The sequence below is a fragment of the Rhinoraja longicauda genome, chromosome 10 (genome assembly GCF_053455715.1).
Source record: "Rhinoraja longicauda isolate Sanriku21f chromosome 10, sRhiLon1.1, whole genome shotgun sequence".
Taxonomy (NCBI): Eukaryota; Metazoa; Chordata; class Chondrichthyes; order Rajiformes; family Arhynchobatidae; genus Rhinoraja; species Rhinoraja longicauda.
The window spans coordinates 43995549-44018536 of NC_135962.1; the positions used below are offsets into that span (position 1 = coordinate 43995549).

The 22988-nt window shown below is 41.3% G+C and overlaps 1 protein-coding gene across 1 annotated transcript in view; it reads right to left on the reverse strand.

Annotated features, from left to right (window-relative positions):
• Positions 1-9782: 9782 nt before the first annotated feature.
• The window catches only part of sgpp1b (sphingosine-1-phosphate phosphatase 1b), a 34178-nt gene continuing 20972 nt past the window's right edge, over positions 9783-22988 (reverse strand). Inside the window, exon 3 of the mRNA XM_078406775.1 lies at positions 9783-18517. Coding sequence (XP_078262901.1) covers positions 17966-18517 — 552 coding nt within the window. The 3' untranslated portion in view covers positions 9783-17965. The remainder of the gene's footprint in view (positions 18518-22988) is intronic.

The window sequence follows — 22988 nt, forward strand, 5'->3', positions numbered from 1 at the left end:
CACAGATTTACAACTCTCTGACTGAAAAAGTATTTAAGAGATCACAATCCCTTCACTTGTATTAAAAGAGGCAGGGAGCAAAACCCACCTGTATTTACGGGCTGTGCAAGTCGTTCAAGATAATAACACCCAGGAATTTGAAGCTGCTAGCTCCACTACTGACCCATCAATTAAAACTGGCACGTGGTCTCCCAACTTCCACTTTCTGAAGTCCCTTGGTTTTGTTGATCTTGAATGAGAGCTCAATTAGAAATGTTCCCTCTCTTTCCTGGAAACTAACCTGTGCTTCAGCCAACAACAGCGGTGTAATCGGTAAATCTGTGGGTGGCACCAGCAACACAATGCTTATCGCTTCACAACGATGCAGAGATCAGGAAAGCACATCAGCACATTTGCTTCCTTATGTACCGAAGAAGATTCTGCATGTCCATGAGGATTTTATCACTAACCTCTACAGATGCACTATAAATATTCTGACAGAATGCATCTCAGCCTGGTGTGGCAACTGCTTATGCCCTTGATCACCTGAACCAGCAGAGTTTGGTGAACACAGCCCAGTCCATCTGTATAAGAAAATAACTGCAGATGCTGGTACAAATCGATTTATTCACAAAATGCTGGAGTAACTCAGCAGGTCAGGCAGCATCTCGGGAGAGAAGGAATGGGTGACGTTTCGGGTCGAGACCCTTCTTCAGTCCATCTGCCTGTCCCGCTGAGTTACTCCAGCATTTTGTGTCTATCTTCCATCCATCACAGGCTTGGCCCTGCCTTCCATCCAATCCATTTTCACGGTTTGTTGCCTCAGGAAAGTTGGCAGTATCACCAAGATTGCCGGCGTTTGGCCTTTAGAGATACAGCGTGGAAACAGGCCCTTCAGCCCGCCAAGTCCACTCAGACCAGCGATCACCCTATACACTAGCACTATCCTGCAGACTAGGGACAATTTACAATTTGCAGAAGCCAATTAACCGACAAACCTGTATGGCTTTGGAATGCAGGAGAAAACTGGAGCACCCGGAGAAAACCCACCCGGCCACAGGGAGAACGTACAAACTCCTTGCAGACCGCGTACCCGTAGTCAGGATCGGACCAGAGTCTCTGACGCTGCAAGGCAGCAACTCTACTGCTGTGCCACCTCTAAAGCTATTCCCTTTCCTTGTTGCCTTCTGGGAGAAGAGTGGAATCTTGAGAGCCCAGATGTTCTGACTTAAGAACAGCTTCACCGCACTGTTATCAAACTCCTGAACTAATTGTCTCATTCACAGAGGTTCTGTCACATTGTCTTAGTGCTACCTCATTTGTTTATCCTATTTTTGTACTTTGGTTTTATTTTGCATTACTTCGGATTGCACCACAATCTTTGTCCCACTCCACGCTTTGCACTCGTAATTTATTTATTGTTATATTTATCATTGGTTTATGCATACCTTTCACTCTGAGCTTCATGGAGCAATTAATTTCATTGCACCCTCGGTATGTTTGACAATCTGAATAGGAGGATCTCAACGCGAAACGTCACCTATTCATTTTCTCCAGAGATGTTGTCTGACCCACTGAGTTGCTCCAGCTTTTCGATTCAATCTCCAATTTTAATAGTTGGCCAAGCTAAAAGACTCTTTGATCAGTCACAGTTCCAACTCCAAGCATCCTACAGCTCCAACCACTTCGTCAAGTTTGCGGATGACACAACAGTGGTGGGTCTCATCAGCAACAACGACGAGACCCACTACAGGAAGGAGGTGGACCAGCTGGCCGCGTGGTGCACAGACAACAATCTCTTCCTGAATGTGGAGAAAACAAAGGAGATTGTTGTCGACTTCAGGAGAATGCACACCCAACACCCCCACCCATTGACCATCAATGGTGCTGCTGTGGAGCAGGTGAGCAGCACCAAATTTCTGGGGGTGAACATCACCGAGGATCTCTCCTGGAGCAACAACATCACGTCCATCGCCAAGAAAGCCCAGCAGCGCCTCTACTTCCTCCGCAAACTGAAGAGAGCGGGAGCCCCCACACCCATCATGTACACTTTTTACCGAGGTGCCATCGAGAGCATCCTCAGCAGCTGCATCACTGTGTGGTTCGGAAGCTGCACAGCCTCCAGCCGTAAGACCCTGCAGCGCATAGTGAACACTGCTGAGAGGATCACTGGCGCCTCACTCCCAACACTCCTGGTCCTTTACACCACCCGCCTCACCCGCAAAGCATTGAGCATTGTGGGTGACCCCTCCCACCCCTCCAACAGCCTCTTCACCCTCCTGCCTTCAGGGAGAAGGTTTCGCAGCCTGAGGTCAAGCACCACCCGACTAAAGAACAGTTTTTTCCACCAGGCTGTCAGGATGCTGAACTCTCTCCCCTCCCTTCCTCCTCTCTCCCCTGCCCCTATGGGACCTGGACTTTAACACCCCACACACACGCACATCCAGCACCAGACACTTTTTTAAAAAAAAAATTTGAAGTGACTATATTTTATATTTTATATTTTATGTTGATTGTTGTTTGCTGTGCCTTTTGTTTTATGCACTTTGTTCCTCGGGATTGTGGGAAACGGTATTTCGATTTTCTGTCTGTGTAAACTGGCTGAGGATTGACAATAAAATTGACTTTGACTTTGACTTGACTTATATATACCTAAGGTATTTATTCACAAAATGCTGGAGTAACTCAGCAGGTCAGGCAGCATCTCAGGAGAGAAGGAATGGGTGACGTTTTGGAATGGGCGAAGAAGGGTCAGACTGAAGAAGGTTTCAGACTGAAGAAGGGTCTCGACCCGAAACGTCACCCATTCCTTCTCTCCTGAGATGCTGCCTGACCTGCTGAGTTACTCCAGCATTTTGTGAATAAATACCTTCGATTTGTACCAGCATCTGCAGTTATTTTCTTATACTACTTATTATATACCTAGGTCATTTGGGGTTAAACAAAATCTTCTGTGATTCTGAAGATCATGTGCAATATTTCATTTGATTTAAAATAGTGGTTGTTGGTTCTTGGCTAAATATTGCTGTACTGAATATTTGCTGCAATATTGTCACTGACCAGGTGAGGCCACCCTTGCTTCCTCTGTCGTCTAAAGAATGAACTGGATTTCACAATCTCATTGTCCAAGAGGGACTGACAGTTCTTGAAATATAAACTATGGTGTAATGGAGGAGCCTGCAATGAGCACATAAAACTACAATGAAATAAATTAAGTAGGTTGCCTGTGAAGTAGTTTCTATCTAGCTCATTGGGAAAGTGGTGTTTTGGTTTCACATCGTACCTATAGAACAACACATAAAATACCAGTCCATTTATGTGCTTCATTTTGTGGAATCGTCAAACTCAGCTTTGACTCGGATGCAAGATGCTGCCATTGAACTGCAGCAGATTTCAGTTATTTCCAATAGATCAGCCTTGTGTACTGTAAACGTGTTAGCATTCTTCATAATCTTCCACAGAATATATTAAAAATCATACAACTATTTTTCTAGAGGTCCAGGTTATGTGACATATTTATGGACTAGTGTACGAAGAAAATTACATTCATATTTAAATTCCTATTTTCTGAAAATAAGCTACAAATCAAAATATTGTTTTAATGATTCTCCAGCTAGATATGTTTCATGTGCAGCAAGCCAAAATGCTTGGAGGGCAACATTTCATTTCCATCTCAACTTTTAATCACCCAGTATTCATTACTTTGCCACACAAGTCAAAATCTGAATTACTACCGCAGAAAGGCATGCGGTAGAAAAAGAGACTGATTGTTTTCCCACATCTCTTGCAACTATCTTGTGATTCTTTTCAACATATTGCCTTTATTTAATCATTTGGTAAGTGTTCAAATTAACCTCATGGGATTTATATAGCTCCAAGAGAGAGATTGTCTTAGTAAACCCAGAAAACTGGCATGGATTCAAACCTCAGGAGCTGAAATGGAACATTGTACCAAGCCTCTACCCTAACCAGTTTCATGGGGTACCATTTCATTTAATTTTCTTTTCACAGCTGCGGTTTAATTAGTTTATAAAGGATCATATAGTTTTTACATACATCGTCCAAAATTACAGATTGTAGCAACTTTATGGTGCATTTTTTGTTGTCCATTCACTGTGTTTATATGGATAGAGAACAAGGAATTGTACTCAGTTATGATGTTTCCAGCCATTCGATGATGACACTTTGTGCAAATACAGACTCTGTGGAGTGGAGTGACATGGTGTTGTAATGCATTTCAGAAAGTACCTACAGTTTTCATAAGGTGAAAAACAGTAGGAGGCATGGGAGCAGTTTTTAAACAAAGGTACCTATTGTGAAGGAACTGCATATGCTGATTTTTCAGAAGATAGACTCAAAGTGCTAGAGTAACGCAGTGGATCAGGCAGTATCTCTGGAGAAAAAGGATGTGTTGTTTTGGGTTGGGATCCTTCTTCCGACTCTTTTTAAGTCTGAAGAAGGGTCCTGACCCGAAATGTCATCCATCCGTTTTCTACAGAGATGCTGCTTGACCTGCGGAGTTACTCCCGCACTTTGTGTCTATCTGTCTACCTATTGGGAATGTCAGAATCCATCTGATGAGACAAACTCATAATGACAAAATATTCGATTTTTTTCTAAATGTGCACTTTAACAAACAATTGTCTAAAACTTGGATAGAATTCCAAACCTACAAAATGAAATGATGTTTTCATTTTAGCTCTGGTTTCGGTTTTAGTCATATTTTGTCATTATAGGTTTGGAATTCTATCCAAGTTTTAGACAATTGTTTGTACAATTACCAAAATTTGTCTTTTCACTATTATTTCCATAATCTGTTCCAATATCAGAATATACTCTACCATGAGTTATAAAGTCTTTATCTAGTTGTCTCTTCAATTCAAATAGAAATCTAATATATCTCAATGAGCATAAAATACATTGTTCTTATTACAATGGCTTTTCAAACACATTTATAAAGTTGTGAAACATTACAGAAACAAAGTTGTTCTGCTGATGTCAAAATATTAAATGTCATACGTAGTTGGAAAATGTAACCATCGCACGTGATACCACATCTTCTTTGTCAGGAAACACATGCAGAATGTGTAAGATTCAACAGGAAAGATATTTAAAAAGATACCAACTGAGCAAGGTGCAGAACATACAAATGTTATTACTACAGGTTTTTCACAAGACTTGTTTAAAATATTTCATTTGTAAACAGGCTTTGCAAGCTATGAGGGATCATTGGTCCATAATGGCCTCTTACAAAAAGTTTCTCAATAACCTGTTTCCAAACATATTATGTCCAAAGAAAACACATGAGTGCACTAAACCTCTATTTGGCTTCATATATCTGTTCAGCTTCCTGTAAAAGACTGATCTAAGTAAATAATGGAACATTTTTAAAAAGAGCGCAGCAATTTAGACTTCAGTAATTGAACAAAAACAGATTAGAGTATTTTATTGTCATGTACACGCCAAGGTTTATTGTCCTACATTCACTGGGGTGCAATGAAGCTCACAGAGTAAATAGTATTCATAGTGATGATAAATAAAACAATAAACATGAGCCCAGACAGCATTTTGGTACGAGATTGCAGTGCAAAAATCAGTAGTACAAACAAAGATTAAGACAATGGAATCTTAAAGTACTTAACAATCAAAATACTTCATCGCCAAGGAGACAGGTTTTATCTGATTTATTCTTCCAAAACATAATCAATTCCAGAAAATGGAGAGCTACTTGAAATACTTTAATTGCTTTCATAATTGATTCTTGTAATTAACTTATTTATTCAAGTGTTACTGAAAATACAAGTATTAATGGGCAAATGTGCATGGGTTATAGGATTAGTACACAGTTTATCTAGAGGCACCATTACACTATTGAACAATTGTTCATTAGACTCTTCAGTTTTGAAGACAAATAACATTTTACATTTAATAAGGAAGCTTACAAGCATACAAAATTGCATTAGATGTGGTTTACGTGGTGTTCAGTAAGGCCTTTAACAAGGTCCCATTTGGGAGACTGCCCCAAAATCTTAGGACCCATTTGATCCAGGGCAAATTGGTAAATTGGATTCACTATTACCTTGGCAATAGGAGATAGAGTGATAGTAGAGGATTCTTTTTGAGATTGGATGTTTGTGACAAGTAGTGTCTCACAGGAATCAGTACTGGGTTACTAGCTGTTTGTAATGCACAAGAATGATTTGGATGTAGACGTAGACAGCATGATTAGCAAGTTTGCAGATGACACAAAAATTGGTGGAGTTTTCGGTAGTGTTGGTAATTTCAGTGCGATATTGATGTGTTGGTAAAATGAGTGGAGACAAGCTGTGAAGGCGGGAATTTTGTACTATACCCTTGCCCTATTTCTGACATCACTCAGATAGGCACAGACACAAAATAAAACAGCTCATAGATCAGTGGTGTGTCTATCGAACAAGTCGGTTTATTAAAGGCTTTATCGATGTGCATCGGAAACAGTGTGAGGAGACTCAAACTGTTTCTACAAGCCATAGTAACTATAGGATTTTTATATCCTCATGACAGTGGTTACTTGTGGAGCTGAAATAAATCATTAATCAATATCTCTGTGACCTTCCATCTTGGTCTTTCCCCAGTTAACTTTAACCATGAGTTTCTTGTAGTTTTGTGAATCTCTCTCCCTTATACCGAACAAATAAAACCCACAAATGGCCCTGTAGGGAGAATGGATTCTACTCGCTAAATGGGGCCCCCTCGTTAAATAGGTCGTTTGCTAACCTTTGGGAGCCTCGCCTGCTAAACACAGTGACAAAGAGCAGCTGTAATCTCAAGATTGCAACAGATAAGAACCTAAACAGAACTGCGAAGGACTATTCTCCCCCAATAGATAAGAGAGCCTGCTTTTCAGCAGAATGTTTCAGCTTTTGCTATTTTCAACTACTTTCTATGTCGGCCATTTTTCCCACCATGCTTCACAGTGTGTGAGCTCGAGGGTTATCCAAATTATAACCTAGTCATCTTCCTTATAATTCTCAAAATTCCCAACAAAAAGCTGAATCTGAATAATTGTGAGGTGATGCATTTTTGGGTACAGATGAGGCTAGAAAATATACTATAAATAATTGAGTCTAGGGAGCTTTGCAAAAGAGGGACCTTGGCATGCAAGTCCAAAGATCCTCAAAGATGGCAGTACAGGGTTAAGGCATATAGGATGCTGGCCTTCATTACTGGGGGCACTAAGTATGTCTCAACTTTATAAAGCATGGATAACTGGTGTACTGCATGCAGTTCTAGCCACCACACTTACAGGTAAGATCTGATACCACTGGAGTGGGTGCAGAGGAGGTTCACCAGGATATTGTCAGGGTTGGAGCATTTCAGTTTAGTTTAGTTTAAAGATACAGCGTGGAAAGAGGCCGTTCAGCCCACTGAGTACGCACCGACCAGCGATCCCTGCACATTAGCACTATCCTACACACACTGGGGACTATTTACACTTATACCAAGCCAATTAAGCTACAAACCTGTACGTCTTTGGAGTGTGGGAGGAAACCGAAGACCTCCTGTGCTGCAAGGCAGCCATGCTACTGCTGCGCCACCGTGCCGTTCAAGGAGAAAGCTTGGAGAGGCTCTGTATATTTTGCCTGGAACAGAGGAAGTTAACAGGGGACACGACTGAGGAATATAAAAGTATGAGGGGTACAGCAGAGGGGATAGACTGCAAGAATCTATTTCCCACATCAGAAGTGGATGAAACGAGACCACAGATTTAGTGTAAAGAGATTTAGAGGAAATATGAGAGGGACCTTTTTTACCCAGAGAGTGACAAGGACCTGGAATACACTACTGGAAAGAGTGGTGGAAGCAGAGTCGCCGATAGCATTTAAGAAAAGCACATGATTCTCTAGGCACAGAGGGCTATGGACCAAGAGCTGTAAGATGCGATGAATACAGAGAGGTCCCCACTGGTTGACATGGACATGGTGGGCCAATTGCTTGCATCCACTGTATGGCTGTGACAAATGAGTGAGTAATTTGGCGCTAAATGACTGGGTAAGATGGCGTCCAACCGACTATTTGAATGCTAGCCACAGAAGCAGATCTACAATTAGATGTTAGTCGCTCCACTCTTAAATCTCTACTCCTACAACAACAACAATTGTTCTTACTTTAACTTTTTAAACGCCTCTTCAATCTGTCCATATTTCGACACCCTACCACAACTAGAGAGCAGTCCTAAGCTACTATGTATCTCATTGGTGACCCCCAGACTATCGGACATTACTGGCTTTACCTTGCACTAAATGTTATTTCCTTATCATGTGCACTGTAAATGACTCCATGGTAATCATGTATTGTCTTTCTGCTGTGGCCAACACACAAAAGCCTTTCACTGTACCTCGGTACACGTGACAATAAACTAAAGTGACTGATTTGGCCCTGCGATCTTGCACCATTTAAGGTAGTGTTCCTCTAATATCCCAAGATACTTCAGGCAAATTATTAAATATTACTGGGAATAGAGCAGATGATCACAAAGATGGTCAAAATTATATTTTAGGAGACAAGTTACGGCAGATGATAGAATCTTGAGTAGAACAGTGCTGGAGGAACTCAGCGAGTCAGGCAGCTTCTGGGCAGAAGGAAATGGACAGGCAGCGTTTCAGGTCACGATCCTTCTTCAGACTGAGATTTAGAGGACTCAAAATGTCCCTTCCCAGAAGCTGTCTGACCTACTGAGTTCCTCTAGCACTCTGGGTTTTGGTATTTTAGGAACTGTGTTAAGATGTAGACAGACATTGATATCTAAGAAGCAAATTCCAGAGTTTAAGGCCTTAGCAAGTGAACATATGAGCTTTCATGGCGAAGCATGTGCATTTGGGGATGATCAAAATGCTCAAATTGAAGAGCGCAGATAATGGAGAATTACTGACATGGGAGAGACTAGAGCTATGGAGCAAGGAGGACCATGTCTATATACAAATGAAATAACAACTTTCAGTCAAGCAGACAATACAAATTTAAAAACTATAGATCAGATATAAATTATTCTGAAGTAGCCCAGAACTGCATAATGTACCCAATCATTGCAAATGTATTTATCCTTTCAAACCTGTCTAGTATAGTATCAGTGTGGTTAATTTACTGGATTAGCTTCTGGAAGTCTGGATTATTCAGATGAATACATTCAAATGGCCACTGGGGAATTTAAATTCAAGTAGACAGGAATTAAAATTGAATTTCAGTTTCGGCAAGCATTGCTTGATTGTCATAAAAAACTGTCTCGTTCAGTGAATGAAATCAGCTATCCTTATTGGTCAATTGCAGAACTACCAAAGATGGACTGAATTACAGAACTACCCAAGAGGTATCTACAGAACTACCAATTATGGTTGATTCTGATTTGTGCCAGCACAATGGCATAGCTGGTAGAGCTGCTGCCTTACAGATTCAGTGATACAGGTTTATTTATTTTTTAATGCCCACAGTGTAGGCGAACGATAAATCTGTGAGAGTTTGTGAGAATGTGGTGAGAATAGGTTGCAGATAAAATCAGTGGGAGGAATCAGATTGCTCTGTGAACTTGATGAGCAGAATGACCTCAGTATACTTCATAACAAAAGATGGTCTTTCAAGCCAGATTAATCATGAAGTATCCAATCAATGCCAGGGAGCAAACACAGCCAACAGAATTGAATATAGAGTGAGGTAACTGATTATTTGCACATCAGTGGCTGATTTCAAATACTTCATGCCACCTTACGCGGTTAGTTGTGGAGACCATTTAATATCTGAACTCTCAGTTTTGCTGAGCTGATAAAAAAAAGTCAATTGGCCAGCCCAAAGTATTATCAGTAGTCACTAACCAAAGAGCAATTCTGCAAGTACTTTATTTACCAATACAAACAATAAAGAACACCAATCGGACAAGTCTTCTGGTATTTTTTTATTTTCAGCGCAGTGCAAAGTGCAAACTGCAATTACTCAAGTGAACTGTGAGTTATGCCACGCACACGATATTGCTGACTGCAGAGTTGAGATAACTGCATTTTGTGAGGGAGCAGGGAGTAAAATCACACACACACACACACACACAGTTACAATACATAGAGCCAGAGTTCAAAGCAGAAGAATAACATTTAAAAAGCATTTATAAGATTTGGAAAAAAATGACAAAAAACGGTTCTGTTGCTGGTTAAACATAACTTTGAGGAAAAATATGCAGAGCATCTTTATTCACAACTGTTCGACACTCAAACAATATTGTTAAACATTTAATGATCAGTACATTTACTTTGGCAATTGTCTTATTTTCCTTCATGGCTCGCTGGAATTTTTTTATAATGCAAAATAATTTTTCACAATCAATTCATAGCACACACTCCAACTTTTATGAATAGGTGGAGATGGTATATATCATCCCACACAAGCAGGGCAAAAGACTTTTGTCCATGAGTGCTTAAACCTTAATGGACTATTTCTTAAATTGGAATGCTAGCACTCGGAAAAAAATGGGATTCGTTTTGAGAGAAACCCTAAATAGCTGACGTTGATAAAAAATGAAACATCTTCCTTGCTTTATTAATAGATTACTGAACTAGTTTAAGTGTTAATGGCTAAGAGAATGAGCTTACAATTCATGTCAGCAAAATGAACAAGGTTAATTGAACAAAAAGCAGCAACTTGCCTGATGAAAAAAACAATGACAGCAGTTAATGGAAATGCTTTAACAGCAGCTGAAAGCTTAATAATGATGAAAGAGTAAATAGGAAACAATTCTGAATAAGTAAAGGAAGCATATAGTTAATGTTAAGCCCCTTCCTGAATCATGTTCAATTTGAAAAATCCCACATGTAGAATTTCTGGCACAGTGAACACTGAAGGAATTTATTATGCATTTTTTTAAAATGAAGCATTTTCAAATGAATTCACAAATTCAGCTACAGAGCAGCCATATGATTACAATCTGAAATGCACAAATGCATTCATTGCAAAGCCCCCAGTCTTTGTGAATTGTTCAAATGAAGATTAAAAGGACAAACAGCAATCTTCTGCAACTGCAAGGCAGTTAATATGCTTTGTTATTGTACCACGACTCCAGCATAAAAAAATCCACTACTCTGCAATTCACTCTTGCTATCTTAATCAGTTATCTGAAATGACAGAGTCTATTATGAAAGGCATGGGGAATATTTTTGTTAGAAACACGCACGGGCCAGAACTTTTTACTGGATTCACTGTTTGTCAGTGAGATTTATATTTTGAGTGCCAATGTATCCCACAGACTACTCTTCAAGCAGAGCTCATTTTCCATGGTGCCAGCATCCCTTTTCCATCTGTGCATTATGCACACTCACAATTCTATTTGGAAAGTGGGAATTTAATCACAACAACCAACTAACTGGCTTGGGGCCAAGTATTCATGCAGTTTCAACTGGATGACAATTTTGAATATGTGCATGGAAATAATGTCAAAGGGGCTAAATTGGAGGCAAGTCAACCAGATAGTCTTGGTTCAAGAACATTTAGCCACTGCTATCAGTGGCCATTAAATTTTCAAAGAATCAATAAAACTTATCAGAAAAATTGGGCCTCATGTAGAATCTTAGTTATCACTTAAACAAAGGAGGTAGACACAAAATGCTGGAGTAACTCAGCGGGTCAGGCAGCATCTCTGGAGAGAAGGAATGGGTGACGTTTCGGGTCGAGACCCGTCTTCAGACTCAAGGGTCAGATCTAACTTCAATACTTTGTTTTTAAAATGCAAGCAACAGAATTCTGAGCTGCATCTGGATTTATTCAGTTTCGCCGAGTATACCCAGTTTTCAGTGTTGCAGAGAAACGACTTTAGTGAAAACACTTCAGGGTTAAACAAAATTCAAACATAATTGTGCTCCCCAAATTTAACAAGCTTCATTTACAGACATGGAATGAATAAATGATAAAGTATTCCAAACAATTTATTGTTCATTCGGGATAAGTGTATAAATCTGCAGTTCAAATTTTACAATGGATTATTATATTGTTCATATAATATGAAATGTAGTTGACAAGATAACCTTTGCATTTAGAAAAATGTTCTCCACGAACCATCCCCCATATTCAGAAGGGGCCGAAACCAAAAAGATACATTTCCACCCAGCCAAACCAACCTTTTGCACAAATTAATCAATTCTTATTTCATGAAGAATTGGTGGCACCATCAGCAATGGCAGACTCGCCAACGGTCTGTCTTTTTTTGTTATTTTTAGTGTGTTTTAAAAGTATGTGTTAATGTTCTCTGGTTTGTTTATGTGGGGGTGGGGGAGGGCGTCAGGGGAAACCTTTATCCAAACTCTCATCTTGTCAGAGATGCGATTGTTTTCCAGATTGTATCCCCGGTCGCTCTGCAGCCTAACATCATGCAGCTGGCGGCCTTGCTCGAGACTGACTTTGAGCCCCACCGTGGGGCCGTGGACTTGCCATCGGAGCCTGCGATCCCTTGTCTGGGATCGGCACTCCAACCGCGGCCTGTGGATTTCAAAATCGAGGAGCTCGCAGTCTCGGGTAAAGACTGATGCCGGGAAGCTCCAAAGTCGCAGAAGGTTCGACTAGCCCCGACCCGGGGTCCAATCCCCCAGCGTGGGGAGCTGAGATCCCCCCGATGCGGGAGTTTGATCGCCCCAACCCGGATGGCCCGACTACTGGCTACGTCCCGTCAACGGAAGGCTCGAGGCCTCCGACCGCGGGAGGACAAAGAAGGGAAGCGATTGAACTTTTTTTTCGCCTTCCATCACAGTGAGGAATGTGGGGGAGTCATTGTGGTGGATGTTTATGTTAAAATGTATTTTGTGTCTTGTTGCTTTTTATTGGTATGACTGTATGGCAAATCAAATTCCTCATATGTTGCAAAACATACTTGACTAATAAAGTATGATTATAATTATGATTAAGAACCCTTTAAGGATTTTGTTTTAACATAATACAATGCACGTCGCCTTTTACTGTCAAGAGCTGATAAATGTATTTGCAGCACTGATGCTTAAAGGGATCAGCAAATGCCCATTTGGTCAGATAGTCCTCGCTTAAAGGACTATCCAGCAGTGGAAAAAATGGGAACATTTACAAGTGCAGCTGTCATTACAGTGAACGTTCTAGGTCTTGAATATCACCACCAGAACAGCCAGTGAAAAGCTGCAAAGATCAGGTCAAAATACAATCAGAAGCAGGCTGCCAACAAATCAGGATCAGAGCCTTTTTTTACCAAAACCAAAAGATGTTAAAAAAATTAACACGAATCCCTGACTGCAAGATCTTGATTGGGAATAATTTACAAAAATGAACCCAAATATTCCAGAAAATAGATTATTTTAATTACTATTTTACTTATCTCTTAGAAGCTACAACTCAAGTTGGTGGCAGCATCACACTACCTCAGCCAAGCTTCCTTTTTTTGCATTCAGATATAATGTCACTGTTCCAGCAGTCAGACACGATCTTATCCAATTTCCATACATTTATTCCCACTGGAGCTTAAGGTGTCGCCAGGGTCAGGGCAACATCAGCTTTCCTTTCCTGGCACACCCTTTGCAAAGGCGTTGAGAGTCCAGTAATTCATTGAAGTGCAGCATGAAGCAAGATACTCATACATACCTCAATTAGCACTGGCCAGAGAGCACTCATTCATTACAGCACTCTTGGTCCTCAGTCAAATGCATATACCCTCTACAGCTTTAAAATGCATCTACTCAGGCTGCATGCTGCTATGTTGCAAAACCCTGCTGCATGCTGGCAGTTGCAGAGCAATTAGTTGCCCACAGCTTTGTGGATGGGTGCTTGCGAGGGTTTGGATAAGCAGCATAGCTGCTGAGAACCAGGATCTGTAGTTCATGACAATATTAGCAGGTTTGTTGAGTTGGCCACTGGTCAGGACTAGCAGCACCTACTCCACATGTTGACATGTTTCACAGATTCTGTGGCCTCTCTTATCACCTCCTGTTGGACGCGATGAGATCAAAGGCCAGTGGCTGCTGTTGAGCTTTGTATCACAGAGAACTCTCGGGCCAGGCCAAAAACAGGGGGGGAGAAAGCAGTTTCCATCACATCCAACAAGTGGTGTTGAGAAAGGTCACATCCCTAGCACATACCGCAATGCTAAGTAACCACATTGCCTGTCCAGACACTAGCTTTCATTGACAGCCTCTGCAGATTGAGCCATGGATGATTCATTGCTGAGATCAAGAGGGATTGGTTTCATGCCAGACTCTTGGCACAGCAGTGTAATCAATGTTGTCTGTAATCTATATAGAGTGCAGATTCCAGGAGAATCCTTGTTACTGGGAGTGCATCCTGAGTGCCAAGCGAGGTACCTTTGTACTGGGTTCATGACTTAGTGAAAGTCATATCATAACCATAATCATCATAATAATCATAATCGTAATTTATTAGCCAAGTATGTTTTGCAACATATGAGGAATTTGATTTGCCATACAGTCATACCAAAAAAGCAACAAGACACACAACTACACAAAAAATTGACATAAACAGCCACCACAGTGGCTCCTCCACATTCCCCACTGTGATGGAAGGCAATAAAGTCTTATCTTCTTTCCTCCTTTTTTTCCCGCGGTCGGGGCTGTCGAACCATCCCCAGTCAGGGCAATTGAAGCTCCCACAGACGGCGACTGAAGCTCCCACATCGGGGCAATCAAAGCTCCCGTGATCGGGGTAGTCTAAGCTCCTGCGGCTTGGAGCTCCCAAAGTCGATCCCTAACCAGGGACCGCGAACTCCACGATGTTAAGTCCGCAGGCTTCCGCAGTTGGAGCTCCCGAGGTCGATCCCTGGCAAAGGGACCACAAGCTCCACGACGTTAAATCCGCAGGCTCCTGCGCTTGGACCTCCCAAGGTCGATCCCCCACCAAGAGGCCATCAGCTCCATGATGTTGGGCCGCAGTGCAGACGGAGATATACAACACGGAAAAAGTCGCATCTCCGTCGAGAAAAGAGATTAAAAAGTCCCCCCCCCCCCCCCACATAATACAAAACTAAAGGTACACTAAAACACACATTTAACAACAAACTAAAAACAAGGAAAAAGAGGAGACAGACCTTTGGCGAAGCAGCCATCATTCGACGCCCGCTGGTGGAATTTTCTATCTCATTAATCACTTTGCCACAAATGAAAACCCAGGGAAATAGTTTTGTTCGCGAGATAACTTCAGATTCTTACACGAGGCAGTTTATTTAATAGTATTACAAAAAAATATATTTTAATATTGACATCTTCATTAGATTAGTAGCTTCAACTCTACTCTCTTAGCCAACTAATAATGTCTGTCATCTGGGCACGGAAAAGCTTACAAAAAAGGAGCTTGATTAAAGAAAATCAAGTTTATATATTTAAAGATAAAAGATCACTAAGAAAAATGGGAATTAACTAATTCATGACATAAAATTTCTGTATTGATAAACCAAATACTTCCCAGTTTTCAATAAGCTGCATTGCTCAAACATATCTGCAGCTTTTATATTTTGCTGTACAGTTGTTTTGCACATCAACCAGTTAGAACCATGTAACCATTTCTTGATGGCGTTAACCGGTTAAAGATCGAAGGAGTTGGTAGGTTGGTTTACACAAAGTATTTGGAGAACAATTTTATAAGTCATTCCACCTTATTCCTTCCCTTCCCTTCATACTACCCTTCCACATTCCATCCTATGAATACGGCAACAGTAAATCTCATCAATACATCGATGGTATATTGGATAGGTACAGGAACAAAACGTACACTACCATGGAATACTGTTGATTTGTAAGAGTAAACAAACATCATGGGTTCTAACCAGGGCAGATTAGCTCCATATAAAAAGTCCAACTTTGAGATGTAAATAAGGTCAATTAGATTCAATAAAATCTCTTCCCAAGTAATGATTTTAGAAATTACGCAATTTGCCCCAAGACCATTTATGCAACTTGCACAAATACTATGTTGTCAAGTGCAGCAGCTACTTTTTTCTTAAAAAAAAACAACAATTCTGGATGCTTAAAAAGTCAGTGAGGGAAATGCTTCCAAAATGCACATCCAACCGGCCGATCCAAGCCCCGCGATTCGGGGCGGGTGCAGACGCTGCCGCTACCGGAGCTCCTGATGTCGGCCCTCACCAAGGGCCCTGCGAGCTTCCGATATCCACGCGGCCCGCGGCCGAAGCCTCCGAAGGCGAGTCGCAGCCGCACTCGCAGCGCCACCACAGCCTCCGAAGGCGAACCAGAGCCCCGGTGGTCCTAGGTGGAGACCGCCAGCTCCAGGTGTTTGGCCGATGGTAGGCCGCAGCGAGAACGGAGACAAGACCCAGAAAAAAAGGTCGGGTCTCCGTTCGGAAGAGACAATTTTACAGTTCCACCCCCCCCCCCCCACACATAGTACACAACCCCAAAAAACACGACATCACATCTAAACACTACAATTAAGACAAAAAACACAAAAGACAAACGGACTGCAGGTGAGCCTTAGCTGCTGCGCAGCGCCGCCACTTCCTGAGACCATTATTACCTTTAGATAATGGGGTGGGGGTGGGGGTCAAAAACAGATGGATATAAAAAGTGGCTTTTATGTCAGGCATTTGTCCCATGCAAAATGTATAGGGTTCACTTCACACACAATCTAGGCAGCAATCTTTGAATGAGGGGATTATGTTGTCCATAACAATCTATAGATTTAAGAAGTCAAAAACATCATTTATTAGAAGCGATGGTTACATTAACAGGCTCACCACACAATAACCTGAATCCAAACTGCATAGAGGGCAAGGTTGTAAGCCACACTGTAAAATATAAACAAGGTCTACTTCAGTGACTTAAACACCAACAACACAATTAGTACAATATGCGATCTTGGCTACCATTAATAGAAGTCATGCAACAATGCTGAAATCTAGAATGACCACTGCAGTTTTTATTGTTTATGTTTCTTGGGTTGTTCAACCTAAAGGATCTGCATTTAACGGGACCACATAGTCAATGAAAAAATATTTGTTTACTCTATCAATGCCTGAGGCTTAAAATGAAACGTCAATACAGCATTTTTCCTGAAACAGAGCTCAGAGCACAGAAAAGGCTTGTTACACGGTTGATTATTCTCAGTTTAGTCCTTCCTTCAGAGGACTTTTGGTTGGAGCCAGGTCTATCTTCCAGCATGTGAATGATTAACTTTGGCTTACAGGCTGTCCAGTAATGTAATCTTTCACTTTAATATGAAGATTCCAATAGGCCAAATGGGAGACACAAGCTATTAAGGTTTAACAAAGAGGCTGCAGGGTGAAAATTTAAACCCTTGGTACATGTTTATCTACAAAGTGATCCAAGTTCTTATTGCAAAACCTGTTTATAAAAGCAGGTCTAACTAAATGGAAAAAAAAGCATCGTTGATCTCAGATGAAACTCCTTCTACAATCGCAATATTCAGAAAGCAAGTGTAAATTGCAAGTATGTGAACCATCCTGAACAGGTATCAGGATTAAAATGCCAGTAAATGTAAAAGGAAGTGTCAGGGAAAAAAAAGAACGTTGCACAACTCATCTGAGGCATTTAGAATTTATGATCACTGCAGAAATTACAGCAATTTGTAAGCAATAAACTAAAAGGCACAATTGAATAAGCTGTTAGATACTGAACCGTGAATCTATTATGACTAGATTACAGTGAGATCATTCTAATCAGCTTCAGATTTAATCAGCTTCTGCTAGAATTTAAGAAGAATTTTCATGATCATTCAGTTCATTCTCCTCATGTTCTCTTCAGAATGATTGGCCTCAGGAAGCTTCTATTTGATAGTGGGTTAAGCAACCAGCGTAAATTTTGGTCATGTCCATTACTTTCCTCTTGCCAACTTCCATGTTTCATGTGTCCATACAAATGGCAGATCAGGGGTAGCAGGAGAGTGCGTAGATTGTTTTTTTTTTCTTAGCAGTTAAAACTCTGCATTCCTTCTTTCAGTCAATAGCACTGTCAAAAATGCCTAGTCCTTCCCATCAGGAGAGGTTCAGGTAATTGAATAAGCAGGGAACCAGGAACAGCGCCACAAATCCTACTGTTCCATATGTTAAGTAGCGATAGGGAAGTTCTACTTCCATTCTTTTCCTTGCCTGGAGAATGTCAGTGCATGGGATACGGAATATTTTGCAGGCCAGAGGGATAGTAATTGCCTTCATCACTGCTCTGGTCAAGAGCAGGACCACGACTCCGACTGCAAATCGGAGAAAAGCTCTCGCGACCAGATTGAATGTGATCGAGGGGGTGGAAAACGGGAGAGCGACAAGTGGTGGGTCGGGCAAGATGCCAAATATGTGATTGACATGAGAAGCACAAGCGATACCTGCTCCCGTGCCTAGAATTTCAGCAGTATCTCCACGCGACGTGCTCCACGTGTCCAAGGTAAATGAGAAGAGGCCCATTCCCAGGTGAAGGCTGATGATGAATAATGGGGCATACTTGTAGGTCAAGTTGAAGTTGTCAATTAAGTCCAACGCTGGGTGGAAGATGATCAGGATTAGAATACTATAAAGAACTCCAGCAATAATATCCTGTCAAGAAAGGAAAGACTTGTTATTTTAAAGCATTATCTGATTCATTAAATCCAAAAGTCCATTTCTTAAATGAAAACCATAATTTATCGATTTACCAATGAAGATAATATATATCAGCACACAGAGCTCAACTAGAAGCCATAGTTGTAAATTAGTTGTTGTTATTGTGGTTTCCTTGCCTAATTTAAAGGTTCATATTATGCAACACTTTTGTAATTAGTTTAAATTTTCCTGAACAATCCATTGGTAGATCACCCACTTCGTACTTTGTAAACAGCACCTTTGTAGTCACCTGCTGACTTATTTGACTATAATTATCTTGGGCATTAAAGTGCTTATTATCAAGATCATATTTAAATAAACAGTAGCAGGACTGATCAGCAGCTGAGCAAACTCAGAATTCTGCAGCAACATATTCCGAAATGAAAACCCGAGGCAAAGGTGCACCTACAATGTCAGCTGCCATGTTGGTTCAAAGAGATATTTGGTAGCATGGGAGTCTGAATGGGAAGGTGATCTCACGGGCAAGATGAGCTTGGGAGAGACCGCCTAATGAGGGAAAAGAGAAGAATTTGTCTATGCAAGTCTATGGGATGGAAATTGATCTCAGTATCTTCCAAATCAGAGGCAAGTGTGCCAACACTGCAGATGCCAAATTGCTTTGGTGGACCCTAACTTGATGATAGACATCAGCCAAGATGGTGCATGGGCCAAGATGGTGCATGGGCCAAGATGGTGCATGGGCCAAGATGGTGCATGGGCAAATTATTTGACCACGGATTGATGCTGCAACTAAACCCAATATTACTTTCAACTTCATAAAGTCCATACTTTTTCAAAACATGAAAGGCAGCTCTCTGTTTCCCTTATCTGGTTGACTTTCTTATTCCTGGGTAATCTGGAGCATTATAATTCCAAAGATCAACAGACAAGGAAGCACAGCACACAATTACAAGTCCTTCAGAACACAGCACAGAAACAGGTCCTTCAGATTTGAAACCCCTAAATCCCTCGATATATCAATGCTGATAAGGGTTGATTATGACGTTGTGGTCATTGCGGGAACATGGTTGGGAGAGGGTGATGACTGGCAGTTCAATATTGAGGTTTTGATGCTTCGGATGTGATTAAGAATAAAACAAGTGGTGGAGGAGTTGCACTACTCATCAGGTGACTGTCCCTGCAGCACGTAGAGAGGACATACCGGAGAGAGTTTGCCCGCTGGGGCGATATGGGTACAGCCAAGAAATAAGAAAGGTGCTAGCACTCTAATGGGATTATACTATAGGCCCCTTAATAGTAAGTGAGACAGAGGAACAAATATGTGGACAGAATACTGAAAGATGTCAAATTTTCCACAAATCAGGGGAATTGGGACTAAATTAGATCACAACCAAGCAGTAGAACAAAAGGTTGACTCAAAAGATGCTATTTAATATGGGGCACGTGTGTAAATGCTCAAATCAAACCTTAGTGAGGCAAGTCAGCATCAGGAAGACAAGAGGCCCCTTCACACTGTCAGTGGAACAGGAAGCTCCACCCACCCAGTCCACTCTGGTCTACAATACTCGCTTTGTAGTTTTCATGACATTTTAAAAAACATCTTTTTCTAGAAACAATTTATCTGCATGTTAGCAAAGGTTCTAGGATTGATTGCCAACATTTGACAGCAAGGTGCCTGCTGAAAACTATTTAAAGGATTATTGCTGACAGATTTCATTGACTTTCACCAATAACTGATCAAAATCCGTCCATTTTGTCCAGAGACATTGCTGTTTTCTGCTGCACGTTTTTTGGGGGATTTTTAGTTCTTGGTAGCAAAACGCTAATTTCATGCAAGGTACTGAAAGTTACTTCAGATGAAATAGCCACTGCTAGGTAGGAAAATTATGATTCTGATTCATTAGAATTTGTCTATCTCAAGGATGATCACAGATAAAGGAGGTGGGGGTATGGGAGGAGTCTACAGCATTTCCATGATTGGTGAGACAATCTTACTTTCCCTTTCTGTCTAGATACTCCTCGACACACCAAGTTCCTCCAGCAGTTGTTTTTTTTTACTCCAGATTACTACAACTCAGTCTCTTACGCCTCAATCATTACCTGCCTATGCAAGTAATGGTGCCGATCTTAAAATCCATAGTCATCCTGCACTTCAATTCTAAAAGTTGTAGCTGAAGTGAATTTTTGTCCACTAATTTTAAATAGCGCTCTACTCTAATGCAACATCACCGGAATGAGAACAACTACATTGCAAAGACACTTCCAGTTTCCCCAATGAAAGTTTCTTACATTTACTGCAGAAGTAATTCCTCAAAAGCCCAAGGATCATTTAAGTCTTTTAGTGCCGTGCTCCACCATATAGGCCAAGGGGTTGTCTTGATTCAAACTTGGTCAATCTTAAAGTTTTCAGCTTGGGAGAAGCAGAAACAGCAGCTCTGTGTTTATAACCTACCTCTGTGCCCTTGGGCTAGATATGTACACATACACAGCAATGAAACAAGTGAGGACAGGACCAGTCACAGGTGTGGCTGCTCCAAGAATCAACATTTGAACGGACAGAAATCAGGTAGGCCAGTGTACTGTAAAGTAGTAAATCAGAGCACTGATAATTGTTACATACATCCTGAACATTTTTTAACAAAATACACAGTTTGTGTATATTCATCAAATGTTTGCTGAAAAATTAAGGCCATGCATATTTTTTCAAAGATACACGATATCTCAGCACCAGCTAGCTAATACAAACAAAGTTATGCCTATCAGTTTTCTAGCAAACGTTCACACCATTGTGTTCTGGCCACAGAGGCAGAGTCACTTTTGGCAATGATTAATGTTTGAGAGACATTGAACACTTGTTGGGATTCTTACAGACCATTAATAATTTTGTTTAATTTAATGCAATTGACTGGTCAAAAGTAAAATCCCACTGCACTCTAAAAATGGAAAAACAAAGGCTGATAAATCCCCAGGGCTTGATGGTCTGCATCCCAGGGTACTTAAGGAGGTGGCCCTAGAAATTGTGCATCAGTCACTGAAAGTAAGCATGCAGGTACAGCAGGCAGTGAAGAAAGCCAATGGAATGTTGGCCTTCATAACAAGAGGAGTTGAGTATAGGAGCAAAGAGGTCCTTCTGCAGTTGTACAGGGCCCTAGTGAGACCGCACCTGGAGTACTGTGTGCAGTTTTGGTCTCCAAATTTGAGGAAGGATATTCTTGCTATTGAGGGCGTGCAACGTAGGTTTACTAGGTTAATTTCCGGAATGGCGGGACTATCATATGTTGAAAGACTGGAGCGACTAGGCTTGTATACACTGGAATTTAGAAGGATGAGAGGGGATCTTATCGAAACGTATAAGATTATTAAGGGGTTGGACACGTTAGAGGCAGGAAACATGTTCCCAATGTTGGGGGAGTCCAGAAACAGGGGCTACAGTTTAAGAATAACGAGTAGGCCATTTAGAACGGAGATGAGGAAAAATGTTTTCAGTCAAAGAGTTGTGAATCTGTGGAATTCTCTGTCTCAGAAGGCAGTGGAGGCCAATTCTCTGAATGCATTCAAGAGAGAGCTAGATAGAGCTCTTAAGGATAGCGGAGTTTGGGGAGAAGGCAGGAACGGGGTACTGATTGAGAATGATCAGTCATGATCACATTGAATAGTGGTGCTGGCTGGAAGGGCCGAATGGCCTACTCCTGCACCTATTGTCTCACACAATTTTCCAATTTTGGATAAGCTTTGCCTCCAGGTTCCGTGCATTCTCTCTTTCCAACCCACCGCCAATCCTCCCATTTCTATTCCCACGCCCCAGTTCCATCCACCTGCCACCACACATTTCACCCTCTGGAATCCCTTCCCCATTTGCCCTTCATATTTCCCTTAAATGGATCCCATTGTCACCTTACTTATCAGATTCCTGGACTGGGAACCTTTATGTCACCACTTATCACCCTCAACCTCTTCACCTTCCCTCACTTGGCTACATCTGCCCCCCTTCCAACTCCCCTGACCCCCTGTCTTGTTTCATTTGTCCGCCACGTTCTTCCATCTCCCAACTCCACTTCTCCAATACCTTGCTTTTGTCTGCCCGTCATCTTTCACCACTCCTCAGTCCACCTAATTGGGCCTTACTGCACCCCCTCCTCTTTACGCTGTTTACTCTTCCCCCTCTACTCAGTCCTGATGGAGAATCTCAACCTGAAAGGTCAATAATTCCTTCCCACTCCCATCCTACAGCTGCTGTTCAGCCCTTCCAGTTCCTCCTGCAGTCTGTTTTATTTAAACTTTGAAGTGGAACATGGACATCGTTTGATGTGATGAATTTATGGTCATGTCTCTGATACTACCTAGTCCGAGTCATAAAGCATAGAAAATCAGCACTACTTAAAGGGAGAAAAAGGATTAAAAAATCCACACCATTAAACTAAATGATAATGAGAAAATGTTAACTCTATCAGACATATTTGTGAAG